We start from the raw sequence: 14524 nt of genomic DNA, 5'->3' as shown, positions 1-14524 counted from the left end.
AGCATTAATATTGTTGCTTTTGCTGTCAGAACACAGAAGGCCCCCTAGGGCCAGCTGAGCAGCAACACCGGGCAAGGCGCCGCACCCGAGGGGCTCTGGCGGAGGCAGGGGCCGGGCCGCGGGAGATGCCGCTCCCGGAGGGGCCAGGGGCCGCGGCACCCCGCCCCGCCTCCCAGCAGGGCCGCGCCGCTCCGCCGGGCCTACGCTGCCCGGCCTACATTGCCCGGCAGCCCCTGCGGCCCGCCGGAAGTGACGTCTGGCCGTGTCCGCGCGGCGCGGGAGCAGTGCGTGGTGCCGTGCCGTGCGTGGCGCTTGCGGTGGGTGGCGGGCGGCCGCGCTGCGGTGTCGGCCTGGGAGCGGACGCTCGGGAGGTGGCGGCCGCCGCGGTCGTCGGTGCTGTAGTTCAGGCGCTTCTCTCCCCGCAGGTGCGGCCATGGCAGACTCCACGCAGAACGGGCCCATGCAAGGCGGAGCCGGCGGCGGAGCCGTGGTAAGGGGGGTGCGGGAGCAGGCCGCCGCGCCGGCCCGGCTCGGCCCGTGCGGGGTGGGGGTGAGCGTGAGGGCCGTGGGCCGGCCGCGGCGTTGTTCCAGTGGCGCGGACACCCCTTGCCCTGCTGGGATCGCAGTATGGCCGGTAGCTCGGCCGGGGACGGCACGGGAAGCGTTTTTTCACTTCATAAAAACGTGTTGTTGCAGCGCCGCCATTCTTGAAAATACCTTAATAAAATCTAACTCCGTGTCGCAGCAGCTATCTGTCTATACTTAAATTGTGCAAGTGAGGCAGAAGATAATGATACGAATATGGTTTGCAGGTCAGGTTAATTTCAGGTCACTTTCATAAAAAGGGTCTGGGAACATAGAGGAAAAGTCTTAAAAAGCTCGTATTTTTCGTATTTGGAAAAAACCTTAGAGCTCTTTCGGGTGAAAGGAAGCTGATGTTTTGACTCTTAGGCACCTAGCAGGCAAAAACATGCTGTGTTTCATTAGAGCTTTTCTGGTACAGAGACTGTATCAGGAGTGAAGATGGCTGTGGTTAAGGAGAGCCCCAGTAATGGGAGAGGTGCTAGGTTACTGTTAAAAGCTTTTTGCTTTTTTGAGGTCAAGAATATGTAGACCAAAAAGATGCCAGTTGCCTTACAGTGTAGTTATGCTAACTTTGCCAGACCCTTTCTTTTTTTTTCTCCCCAGTAAGAATTGTGGAGATTTAGCCCCAGGTGTGGGTAGTGTATTCTAAACAGAACTTTGCATGATTACATTTTTGAAGTTGGCTGTTTAGTGAGGTTGGTTTCTGTAGAAAAAATACTTCCATAGAAGATCTTACGACTGTATTTAGTTGTAGTGTACAAAGGAACCTTTTGGTTCTGAGGAAGCCTGGCTGTTGTTGATCTGGTTAGTAACTTCATGTGAATCAAATATTGATGAATAAAAAGATGCTCTTTGCTTCAAGCTATAATTTGCTTCTGCTCAAGGTTGGAGAAAAACTGTCAATTTAATATAGAAGGGAAGAGTGTTCATTATATGCAAATACTAAGATACCAATTTCTGTGGGGGTTGGGTTTCTTCTTTTCTTCCTCCAATGTAGCAATTTTTGATGGCTAACAAGTTGGATACAGCAATGTGGATTTCCCGCTTGTTCACAGTTTACTGCTCAGCTTTATTTGTCCTGCCTCTTCTAGGGTATGTATTGTAATATTGTAAACTAGCATAAAAAATACAAAGTAACTATATTCCCTTTTCATAGAGTTGTTTTTTATGTAAGGGTAAATGTCTGTTATTCAGCTGACTTGGATGCTTTTTGTCAGAACAGTTTACAGATTTTAGATTGTTTTAAACCAGTTGTAGATATGTTTGGAGAAATACGTTGAGCAGCTGCAAAATAGTGGCAAATGCATGTTTTTATGTTAAGTTACGGAGTAATGTATTAAGTTGTTTTACCTTTGGTACCTGTAGTAAGTCCGTGTTACCAGTTTTTGAGTTTTATTTTTGGGTATTGTTCAATTATGATGCAATTCTCAAGGGTGGAAGACTTCTGAGCAGGGGCTTGTTCATATGGTAACGTCTCCTCTGATGATTTGCAGGTTGCATGAAGCAGCAAGCTTTTATCAGCGTGCCTTGCTGGCAAATGCTCTTACTAGTGCCCTCCGACTACACCAAAGGCTACCACACTTTCAGCTTAGCAGGGCGTTTCTGGCCCAGGCTTTGCTGGAGGACAGCTGCCACTACCTGTTGTACTCTCTTATCTTTGTGAATTCCTACCCTGTTACAAGTATCCTTTACTTGTGTCATCCTGGTAATGTTTTTTAAATATTTAAAAAACTTGATTCATTTCCTCACCTGTGCCACGATTTTAAAAACTAGTTTAAACTAGAACGTTTGCTATTCATAGAACATACTCTATGTAAAATAGGAGAGGCTTATGATGATTGATCCATATTCAGGTTAATGACCTCTGTAACTAAGTGCACTGCAGTCTCTAGTTACTTAAGTTTTCTTTTTGTGAGGCATAAGTTTGGTGGATTATATGACCAGCCTCAAGTGGTACTTAGAGAAGCTGCTAACTTTAATTTATTACCAGTACTGGGTTTATATATGAGTGCTAACTGTAAGTAGGATATACGTCATGTAGAGAGACAATTATTCAGTACTAGCTTTTTCAGATGAGTTATTAAACAGATAGTCTGCAAAAAAGACTTACTCCTGTGGCTTATCAAAGATATGTAAGAACAGACTTTGTGCCGCTCTCTCTATATGCTTAATGTCCTACTGTTAAATTTCACTGGCAAAGGAATGTCTATGTTCTTGCTCTCTAGAGTCTGCATGGCTGGCAACTGCATGTTCTTTGACAAAGAAATCCATTCTGTAGCATCTCTTAATAAAAAAAATATTATGATTACATGTATTTGATAGGTTTTAAGTAGTAATCTCTTGTGTCTTTCATGCAGAAAGAATGCATTTCAGTAGAAATGCACTGGTGTATAATGGTGTATGTTGTACTTTTGCATACCTGCATATACACATATTTTGAAATTAATAAAAATCGGTAGTGAAGAGGTGTAAGAAACAGGGAAGAGCTATAAATACAGATGTTAGACATACATATCTTAATCCGGTATAGGTCATTCCAACCAACCTCTTGCAAAGAGCCATCAAGCTATGACTTCTGTGTTAGCATAACATCACAGAGAAATAAAGCACTTGTGCAGCTTGTCATTTTCCTTATTGCTTGCTTCAGTGAGTATTTTTCCAGTTCTGCTGTTCTCTTTGCTTCATGCTGCCACGTATACAAAGAAGGTTCTTGATGTAAGTATGATATGATGTGTGATACAATTAATGCTGCTGCTATTTTTGGGGTTTATAAACAGATTTGAGTTGCAATTATGGTTTCCTTTAGCTGCTAGAGGAGTTAGTGTATTGTGGAATCTGAGCACAGAGAATCTGAGAAGTCCCTTTTTTTTTTTTGGGTTCTTTCTGGCCCCCCTTCTCCCCACTTCTGTTATGACCCAGTGATGTGTTGGAGTTGACACTGTCTTTCTTCAACTGCTGTTCTTTGAATGAAGTAAAAGCTGTGTAACAGTTAAGTTGAAACTTAAGACGTGTCTTTCCAAGCTAAACCATAATCTGTGAAATTTAATACTCTATTTCAGCAGTAAAATAACAAACTGCAGGGTGAGGCTAGCAAGCAGAATACTTGCCAGTTGGACCTGCTGCTCAATGAACTGATTTGTGCAGCCTAATGTAAGGCTGACCTTTGGTGTTCTTAACTGGGCTGTCTTGCTACCATAGGCACTTCCTCCTAGTGGACAGACTCAGGCTTGTGGCTATCTCTGTGCAGTTGAACTTAAAATAAATGGGTGAGGGAATTGCAACACCTTCTGTTTTTAATTGTACTTCATGTAATTATGGAGTTCTAAGCTTCCGGTAGTTTTCTTCAGGATACTGATCTCAATGTTTTTAAAGGATCTAGTCTTAAAATGTTGAAACGAGTTGTAAATGATAATTATTAATATTTTGGTTTCTTTGTGTTAGAGAAGCTAGGTGTTACTTGCAAGTTTTCTGGCAGTCTCTTTTTTTTTCTTCTTAAAAGGCACGAAGTTCAAATAGTCTGCCCTTTCTGAGAAATCTTCTAGAGAAACTGAATGCTAATCAACAGAATATTCTAAAATTCATTGCTTGCAATGAAATTTTCCTGATGCCAGCTACAGTTTTTATGCTCTTCAGGTAAGAATTACAATAAGTATTTTCAGAATTAGAAACTTTTTACACAAGATTACTTTTTGGGATTGAGTTACATGGGTCACAGATCTCAATTTGGATGGTTCTGGCTGACCAAGTTGTTCTGGTTTTGGCTAGGATAAAGTTAATTTACTTAATAGCTGGTACAGTGCTGTGTTTTGGATTTGGTATGAGAATAATGTTGATAATGCTGATGTTTTTAGTTGTTGCTAGGTGATGTTTATACTAACTCAAGGGCTTTTCAGTTTCCCATGCTCTGCCAGTGAGCAGGTGTGCAAGAATCTGGGAGGGAGCAGAGTCAAGACAGCTGACCAGAACTAGCTAAAGCGATATTCCATACCACAGAACATTGTGCTCATTATATAAACTGGAGGGGAGTTGGCTGGGGGCCACTGATGGGCTCAGGGTGGACATTGGTCAGCAGGTGGTGAGCAATTGTATTGTGCATCACTTGCCTTGGGCTTTATTCCTTTCGTTCCCTCTCTTCCTCCCTCTCTCTCCCCTTTTCATTGCAGCTGTTGTTATTATTATATTTTACTTTCAGTTATTATCTTGTTCTTACCTCAACTCATAAGTTTTACCTTTTTCTGATTCTCCTCCCCATTCCACCGGGGATGTGTGTGCATATGTGAATGAGTGAACAGCTGCGTGGTACTTAGTTGCCAGCTGGGGTCAAACCACATGAGACTTGAACTTAGAGTTAAATTTACTGGATTCCTAGACTTCTCAAGTTGGTGCATCATGAAATCAAAAAGCATTCACACTGATATAAATGAGTACCAAAACCCACTTCCCTTTCATAGCATGGATGACGTTGTTGGGTCAAATCAAAGTTTTTCAGGCCTGTAACTTGTGTTCTCCTACATTGTTCAGTAAGTTTAATTTTGTAATAGAATATTAAGATCTTCAGCTTCCCTGGGAGCAAACTCTTTATTTTTGACTGTTAGATTCCAGAAATTTAAGTGGCATGAAATTGCTTTGTGCCCGAAGTAGGCAAACAGGAGTAGATTGTGTCCTCTCCTATGTTACTTCTGACCAGTGACCCTTGTCTCTCTCTCTTTTTTTTTTTTTTTTTTTTTTTTTTAATTCCGGTTGGTTTTGCCTGCTGTGCAGCCTGTTGTATTGATTTTAGGGATCTTGAACATATGCATGTTGGAATCGTATAGGCATAATGACCTGCCAGTCACTGAAGTTTGGGTCATTGCCTTTTAATATTTGGAGGGGGAATATGCCCCTTTGTTCTATACAAGTCATAGCCCAGTGAGAGCATTTGTCTTGAGTGGTCTCACAGGCAGCAGAAGAGAGGCTTTATCTTCTTGGAAGTTGATAGAATGTATAATTTGTCTTTTATCTTTTGATATGTCAGCTGAACACTTCAGTACTTCTGCCCTGGAGGATTCAGTTTATTTAAGGCTGCTTACCAACTGACAGTTATTCTGTATTCAGTATCTGAAACTTGTCTTTAGGAGAAGTTTTTTAGCGTCTCTCTCTGGAGAAGTTAGTATGTGAAGTGTTACTATTTCATATGTCACCTAGTAGATACTGAAGTTTATAAAAGATCATATACCAAATTGTAAAATAATATAATGGTTAAATGCAGCTATTGTGAGAATTTATTCTTTAAACTGTTTTATCATATTAAATTGCTTGTAAATACTGTAGAAGTGCAATATTTCCTCTTTCCCCCTGTCCTGTAGCTCACTTTCCTTTTCACTTTGTATTTTTTCTTCTGGGTAAAGATATTGTTCATACTTGAAGGAGCTGTAGCTACTGGAACTGTTATGTTCAACTTCAGATGGAGCTTTTTAATACTGTGTTATATAAGGAAGAAGCTTCAGTCATTAAAATGAAACTTGTGGTATTTCAGTGGTTTGCTGTATGTGGTTTGTGTGCTATCCTTTCACTATTTTACAGCACCATCATGTGAAACAGCAGCCTTATATAGTATCAAAACCTAATTTCAGTGTACGCTGACGTAGTCGGGTATCAGCTTGGTGTTTGTGTCTCAAAATATCTGTAATATCCAGTGTGTTCTGAGTTTTTCAAAATATACTAAAATATGGTCCACATGCTGAAAGTGCTGCAATTAGAGCTGAAGCAGCTTGCTCTAACTGGACTCTTTGTCAGCCAATTTCTGTGCTTGACCAGCAAGCTTTTTTTAACACTGAATAGGCATCCACCATCGTTTCTGTGATTCTTTGCTCACCACTGTCACAGCACTCTCCAAACTAACTGGCTGCAACAAGGTCCTTTACCATCTCATACCAGCATACTCTTCATGTCAGTCCCTCTGCTGCCTTCTCCTAGTTTCTCCTCATCCTGGGTGCGCGTCCTCTCTCTTCTCTCTGCTTCTTCCTCCTCTCTCTTCCTTGGCTGCTCTCCCTTCCTTGGCTGCCCAACCTTTAAACAGAAGCAGTCCCTCACAGCCCCTGAAGCCAGCCCACAGCTGTATATTATCAATGTTAATTAACTCAGCTTCATCCCTCTACACGCCACCAGAAATGAGGCATGTAAAAAAAACTTAATAAATATAAAATCAATACAAGAACAGCACTTCAGGTGCTTCATTGAGCAGTTCTATAATGTAAGTTTCTGCTTTCATAAGTATATGGGTATGTGTTTTTCTTGCCAGATTTAGATTATCTGAACCGATGTGACCCCAATCTAGCTTTTTTTGAGCCTAAGTAGTTTGTTTGCTTTTATTAGGAAAAGTACTGATTTTTTTTTTTTTCCTGTCAGTATTAAGCTCTGCTTCTCTATTCTCTTTCAGTGGGCAAGGGAGTCTGCTCCAGCCATTCATTTACTATAGATTTCTTACATTACGCTACTCCTCTCGGCGAAATCCATACTGTCGGTAAGCACTAAATTGATTTTGAAAGTTAATGTTTAACTGCATAGTGTTCAGGCATATGCGTTCATTTTCATTCTAAAATGAATGCATAGCTCATAATACTAAATCTGCAATTGGTAATCATAGAATGTGGAATACATCTGGATTCTAAAAAAACCCAAAACACACAGCTGGTTCAAGGTGACATTCATTTTATCTAACTGTACTTTTCTGAAGTGTACCACCATTCTTGAATGGAAGCTTTCAGAGCATGCTTGAGTAATTAAAACTATGTTTTGGGAGAAGAAAGTCTTCCAACTGTTCTGCAACCATTTACCAGAAAGATGTCCTTGTTTTTAGATTCCAGGCCTGTCTGAGGCTAAGCCTATACATGAACAGGTGCTTATGAACTTGTGTAATGTTTAAGATCATCCATAGATTTTTTTTTTCTGTCAACATGTTCATTACCTCCTTTAGTTAAATTCATAAGTCAGGTGAATTATAATAGAAATAGAGCCTTATTGATTTTGTTTGAAAGTTGGTCAAGCCAATAATACTGCTTTAAACTTCGAAATCATAAGTATTTCTGTGAGGATTTGCTCAGGTCAGTGTTTTCTTAGAACTGCACATGACAGGCGTTACATTGTGTAAGATTTTTGTGAACATGCTTTCCAGTCCGATCACTACTTGATTAGAAAATGTTTTTTTAAAGTATTAAGGAAGTAGCTTTGGCTGCCATAGTATGTAAAGACAGGTCTGAGAATTATAAGCTTAGTTGCCTCCTATTCCTTACTATTTTGTAAGAGATCAATTGTTCCATCTTAGTACATGTAGTCTTTTAATAAAAAAAATAGATCTATGAAGGCCCTTTACTACTTTGGTATCTAAAAATAATTTAAGTTGTGCAATACTAAAACTAATTTGCAATAGAACTAGTTTATTCAAGATGTTCTACTGGCCTTTATGTAGTTTTAAGGGAAACTAGTGCTGTGGGTTTTACTTCTCATGTCTGTCTTCTAATAGTTGCTTCTAGAATGCAGGGTTCTTGCGTTTTGACAAGAAGCAGTGCAAACGCACAATTACCTCCCAAGTTCTTACGCTATTTCTGATAAAGCATTACTGTTTCTTTTTTAATAACTTTTTTTTTTTGCTTGAAGGTAGAATTTTTCTGCTGTCTTTGTCTGTCCTCAGCTGGAAGCTGCTGAACTAAAGTTAATTAAAACGCTTAATATTTAAAAGACAAGAATTCTGAAGCTCTTGCAAGATATTACAACACCTAGCTGATCTATAGAATTTGCAAACTAGAGTGTGTGTGTGTGGTGTTGAGAAAAGAAGTGAATGAAAAACATAGATTTAGATGATACTTCTGATAAATGTTGTAGGATTTTAAAACTCTTCAAATCTGTTTTTTTTCAGGACTCTTTTCACTGAGCTGAGGATTGTTGTTGAACACTTAATAATGAAACCCTCATGCCCCGTTTTTGTAAGAAGACTGTGCCTCAGCAGCATTTCCTTTATAAGCAGATTGGCACCAACCGTTGCATAGCCAAATTTCAGGCACTTATGTTTTGTGAACATTATGAGCAGCTGGCACTTCTGCTGATGATTATAAATTCCTGGTTTTACACTGATCTCACTCCAGGCTGTATAAAAAATGTGTATATGCTTTTCTTGGAGATAATATGAAACTTAGAATATGAAAAGCAAGTCATGGAAACTTAAAATTACTGTGCTGTGTTGCTAACTGGTGGGCTGAGGGGGTGGGGGAAAGTAGCTGCATCCTATCCAAAACATGCCCAGTCATAAGGAATTGTGGTTTTTTTGAATCGAGGAGTGTTTGAGGTTAACTAAAACTCTTAAGAAGTCTGTGCTCAGTAGGTGTATGTTAGTTGGAACTATAGCCACTGTAGGATGTCTCCAGTGGATAGCATTGGTACACATACCTATGCAGAACACTTCGGACAGTATTCTTCTGCTTACTAAATGTATCTGTAGAACCATTTTGTCTAAATTACTAAACCCAATGTAAAAATATGGTCCACTTTGAATTTAACAAAAGGGATTAAAATCTATCAAGCTGACATAGTTAACACCTTTTCTGAGGAGAGGCTATTTTTATTAATAATACTTAAAAAGAACTCTTCCAAGTTTCTACCTTGTGACAATCTTACGTTATGTTGTTGGAAGAAATAATCGAGACTGATCATAGAAAACTGTGCAGTTATCTAGTCATAACAAGATGTTTTACCAAGCCAAATTGCTGACCTATAGGCTTTCCAGACAAAGATGCAATGCTTAAACTTAACCATCTCTTAAGTGAATCAATGTAAATGAAGTAACTGTTGCAGAATCATAGCAGATTAGTTCTTGTGTCCACAGAAATATGACACTGCAGTAATTCAAGCATGTCAGCTTTTTAGGAAGTTAATCTGTAGCTAGTGCTATATAAATGGTTCTTTCAGTTTCTGAGACTCTGGTTGTGATGGGACATTTGCATAAAGGATTGCACCTGTTTAGGCAGCTTCTGAAACAAACGGGTGTAGGATTTTTTTGGCATAAATCCATCTGATGACTGATCTGAAGCCAATGTCATGACTACAGAAATGAATATTAAATTGTGTGCTGATAATGCATTCACCCAGCAGCTGAAAGGTAGGTAGTAGAAAAAGAATATTGTCTGAACACAACTTCTTTCCATAAATTCAAGGCAAAGTATTTGCCTAATTTTCTGTAGTTAATTTTTCTGTAAACTGTTCTGTAATTAATTGCATAAAATTAAATGGTTTTCATTGACCTTCTGTAAACTTCTATAGCACTGTACTTAACTATTCTTCCTTGGTCAGAGAAATCTTATATGAAACACTTTGAAAAACAGTCTTGAAGCCAAGTATTTTCCTGTAACTATTGAATTACCTTGTTTGTGATGTGGATATCATTCAGACTTCCCACTTGTATTAGTTTGTTAGATCAGAGCCATGTATTTATAAACTTCATTTTTTGCTCAACCTCTTGGTGCTGATGAACCAATTGGTAATTGAATATATTCTTTGGCTACTTGTCTTGCTCTCTGAACATGATTAGCTATTTATAGAACACTGCAGAAGCAACTGCATGCAGTAACGCTCTACAGCTACTAAAGACTTGCAACAAGATTAATTATATGTATATCCTGTAATTTGAGGATTTTATAAAAACTAAAATTTCTACTGCAATAAAAGGAGTGTTAAATGTAATTTGCTAGGCTCTTCAAGCTTATTTTCTCTCTAACAGAACATACTGATGCTTGAACCCGGAAGTTGAGCAGAATGCTGACGTGTACGTGTGCATGTTCTTACATTCCCATGGCTGCTTCTGAACTGGGACATAATGTCTTGTGTGTTTCTAAATTGTTTTATAGGGAATTTTTGCCTTCTAAAGTGCAAAAATGTATGACCCTTTTCCTTCAAAATCTAACCCAAGAATAAGCACTGCAACAATGGTGTCTAATCAGAGCAGAAATCTAGACGTACCTCTTACTATTTTAATTCTTCAGTGCTATTCTAGACCCTCTTTCATGTTCCATGGTATATTTTTCAAGTGGTGACATCAGATTCTGTTCAGCTATTTGCACCACTGATTTAAAAATTAATTTGATCATGTAGGTTGGTCTGCCATACTGGGAGTGGAAGGCAAATAAATACTATTGTAATTAATATAAGCAAAATATCATGTTACTTCTGAGCAAATTTTTGTGGTCTAAGACTGCTGTTCTGGGTGCAGTCTACTGTTCCTTTAATTGTATGCTGTTATTAAATTAGAGAGGAGTCTAAATTGGATCTGATGTATTGCAACTGTAACTGAAGGATGCAAAGTCATGAGCTCTTACTCTGGATGGTTGAGGAAGATTAAAAGGAGTAAGTGAATGAGGTTTCAGTAAAGAGAGGGCTGGAAGACGGTGTTATGAAGTAGGCCTTATATGTGGATACTGAATTCTTGTTAACTCTTTTCATTAAGTCTTAAAAATGGGTCAAGCAGAGGAATATGTTTCATAAGTGGGGTTTGATTTGGCTAGTAGTATATTCTTGGCTTTGCAAGATGTTGCTTGACAAATGAGGTCTGGATTTTACTTGTGGCCTAGTAAAACTTACCTCTCTGATGTGCCAAGACAACATGGAACCATGGGGTAAGAATAACTTCCAAGCAAAATAAATAGGGCAACTGACCTATACTCTGCTTCAACTTCGATTTTTACTGCAGCCTTTATGCTGCTGAAGTGGTAACATTGTTTCCTCAATGCTGGCAAAACCATTCTGTCCTTGTTCTTGCTTCCTTACCACAGTTTGTGACTGTTTCTATGCTAACGATTAAATTAAACACATGAAATGCTGGTTGCGTGCTGTTAGCTTGAGGTTTTTTCTGGTGAAAAGAACCGTATGTTCATGCTGCTGTGCTGTCAACAGCTAGCTGTGATGCAGAGGCTGTAACAGAAGTCTGGTAGTAAAGTTTTGCAACTGACCATAAAATGCTTGCCAACCCCAAATGCGAAACAGAAGAGGTTTTTGTCCCACTGAAAGGTTATCTACCTAATGTGGCAACTGTTTCCACTGATACAAATCACACTGGTCATAGTCTTTGATGGTCTTGGCTTTTGTGAATTAAAAGTGCTTTTGCATAGATTCTGTGGGTAGACCTACCCCTTGCTGTGCACAAGCTTGCTGTGGAAGTGATGCTGTGACATAAGACTTGTCTGTTCTCACTTTTTGAACTTCTTACATGCAAAGTAATTCACTAAAGCCTCCATCCTTTTCTTTATTGTCTTTTATCTACTGTTACACTTCTATTGTCATTTTTGTGCTGTCAGTTTTATGTTTTGTTCCCTTTTGATGGACGTTCAAAGGGAGCAATATCCATTAATATTTAGTTACATGTTTTAAGGATTTTTAACATAATCATGAACCACTATTTGTTCCAACAGTTTTTGAGCTGCTAACCATGTATGTAATAGTACTGTCCAAACAAATAATGTAGCTGGTTATTTTGTACGGTCTGTGTTGGACCTCTTTTATTGTTAGGCACCATGTTGTAAGACTTGCTGTACAGATCCCTTGTTAATTAAGGAAGTACACTTCTTGCCCACTTTACAGACAGGAACTGAGGCATGGAAGGAAAGAGCACTCACCTGAGGCAATGTAAGAGCTATGGCAGAGCAGGAAATAGATTTAAAAAAAAAAAAAGTTGGACAAGCATCCACAGGCAACTGATTTGTTTCTACACCACATAAGACTGCTCAGTCCTTTTTCCAAAATGATACTAACTGCTGCTTAAACAGTTTCAAAAGGTACTGTACCTTACAGCACCTAGATTAAGGGTAGCAAAAGACCATTAAGCTAGAACAACAGCATGTTCTTTTAAAATGACGTCAAAAATTGATTCCCATGTGCAAGAGCTAGGTACGGCCCCTGGTATCCTCATCTTTCTGGTGAGGAAAAATAACAGTAGAATAAGATCGCAAGCACTTGCATGCTAGATGTTAGTAAAGTATGTTGATCTGTTGTAATTGACCATAATTTTTAATTGTTGCGATACAAGTATTTGTGGTTAAACTATATATACACACTGAAATTGGTTACTGTATCTTTGTACTGTAACTTCTCTTGTGCTATAATTTTCTTAAAATCACAGGAAGACTCAGGCCTTGCTGTCTTAAATTGCCTTTCAAGGATAGAACCTTAAGCAATCCTGTATTTTAAAGATGCATTATCAGGAAGCAAAATGTAATTGAATTTAATCTTAAATGTGGATTCAAAAATATCTTTTTCATAAAATGTCAGCATTACTTACCAAGTTTTCTGCAGAAGCCAGCTCTGTGATAATGGCAGATACTGTGCAGGTAAGGGAGTTTCATTGCTTAGCTCTGTGCCATCCAGATGGTACAAACTTCTAAAATTAATTGGAAAATTCATCTTTTACTTGTATTCAAGGACTGAGGCACAAAATGCTAATGTAAGGGCTCAGAGGGGAAATATAGTTCTCCTGCATATTTGAGAAAATGTGAAGCTCTTTCAAGAAAATCTAATAAACATAATAATCACAGGCTGCTGACACTAAGGAAAAAGCACCTCATTCGCTCTTTCTTTTATGCAGCGATTTACTGGTCCCTACTGATTTTCAAATTAGATCACTGCAGTAAATTATCCATACCAGTACCTGTGAAAGAGAGCACTGGGATCCATATTTGTTTAGTGCTGTGCTTAAATCAGCAAGAATGATAAATTTGATGGAACGAAATTGGAAATACCAAGGGCTTTTCTCAGTGAATGAGCAAGTATCTCCATTTGTAATTTGTGACCTTTTTTCACTGTATGTGCTTTGTATGTCAAATATTTATTTTGAAACAAATTAAATTGTTTTCTGTATTGATATAGCTATGGTTTTGTTGATGTTTTTGAAATCAAATTGCACAGGTTTTTTTTTCCTGGATTTAAAATATTACTAATGTTGTGTTGCAAAATAGTGCTTGTTTAAGTTCAAAACTCCAAGTTTGCGCTACTGACCAACAGCTTTCCATGTTAAACGTTCTAGGTGTGTGTTGGCTGTTGTGGGGTGAGTTTTTTTGTTGTGTTTTTGTGTGTGTCCGTCCGGTGCAGGATGCAGTGAGGTACTGCGGCTTCTCATTTGCTTTGTCTAGAGAAACAGCAAGATTAAGTTGTATGTCAACCACAACAAAAGTTGATCATGGTCATTGGAGCTATTCTGCTTTATACTTGGCATATGTAACATGAACCTGTGAAAAAATATATCTGTCTGCTCAGTGTACTGCTGTGTTTTCAGTGCAGGTGTTAATAGAGAAACACTGTACACCTGTGTTTTGGCAGGAGTCCTGTCCCTTTAATCTTAAAGTAGGTTACTTTGTGACTATGATTACATCTTACTAAGTGCTACTGCTGAACTGAAACCAAGGCATAGCTAGGGCCTGATTACTTGGCATTTGGACCAGTATAGTAATGTGTTTTGCAACTAGTAAGCAAACTGTAAACCAGTGTTAGTAGTGTGGCCTTGTGTTACCCTCTTCTCGAGGGCTAGGCTTAGCTCATTTGTGGTGGCACATTACATAGCTGACTTCTGTTCAGCCCCAGTGCCAACCACGTGGGCTTTATTCTGCTGCAGCTGGCTACCACCACCCAGCTGCAGTTTTGTAGAAGCAGCAGTGTGGATTGTATTCTGAGGAGGCATGATTTTGCTCTTAACTTAATTTGATTATCTCCCTTTATCGGTTTCCATGTGCCTGATCATGGTGTCTTGCTGGTGAGGCCAGTGAAGTGTTGCAGCAGTCCAGGCTCCTGCCTGGGGTGGGGAACCTGGCTCTGAGAACGAGTGCAGGTCTTGGTATTTTCATTGCTGTGTGTGTTCCTGTGAATGTTCGCTCATGCATCTTTGCCAATGTGAAGAGCAAGAGTGTGTTGGATGAAGGTGGTGCATCAC

At 39.2% G+C, this 14524-nt stretch overlaps 1 protein-coding gene across 2 annotated transcripts; it reads left to right on the top strand.

Annotated features, from left to right (window-relative positions):
* The first annotated feature begins 243 nt into the window (after positions 1-243).
* On the top strand, positions 244-11430 carry TMEM33 (transmembrane protein 33). 2 transcript variants are annotated; one of them, XM_037384121.1, is made up of 8 exons: positions 244-317; positions 426-490; positions 1583-1677; positions 2079-2266; positions 3233-3300; positions 4085-4218; positions 7004-7087; positions 8480-11430. In XM_037384121.1, the coding sequence occupies exons 2-8, from the start codon at positions 434-436 to the stop codon at positions 8607-8609; spliced, it is 756 nt and encodes a 251-aa protein (XP_037240018.1). In that variant the 5' UTR covers positions 244-317; positions 426-433; the 3' UTR covers positions 8610-11430. The 2 variants fall into 2 exon arrangements, with proteins under 2 accessions (XP_037240018.1, XP_037240026.1); XM_037384129.1 differs by lacking the exon at positions 244-317 and having other exon boundaries at positions 324-490.
* The last annotated feature ends 3094 nt before the right edge of the window (positions 11431-14524 follow it).

This window comes from Falco rusticolus, chromosome 1, assembly GCF_015220075.1.
Source record: "Falco rusticolus isolate bFalRus1 chromosome 1, bFalRus1.pri, whole genome shotgun sequence".
Taxonomy (NCBI): Eukaryota; Metazoa; Chordata; class Aves; order Falconiformes; family Falconidae; genus Falco; species Falco rusticolus.
Note: the sequence above shows the minus strand (reverse complement) of the source record. Positions and strands in the feature narration are given on the sequence as shown.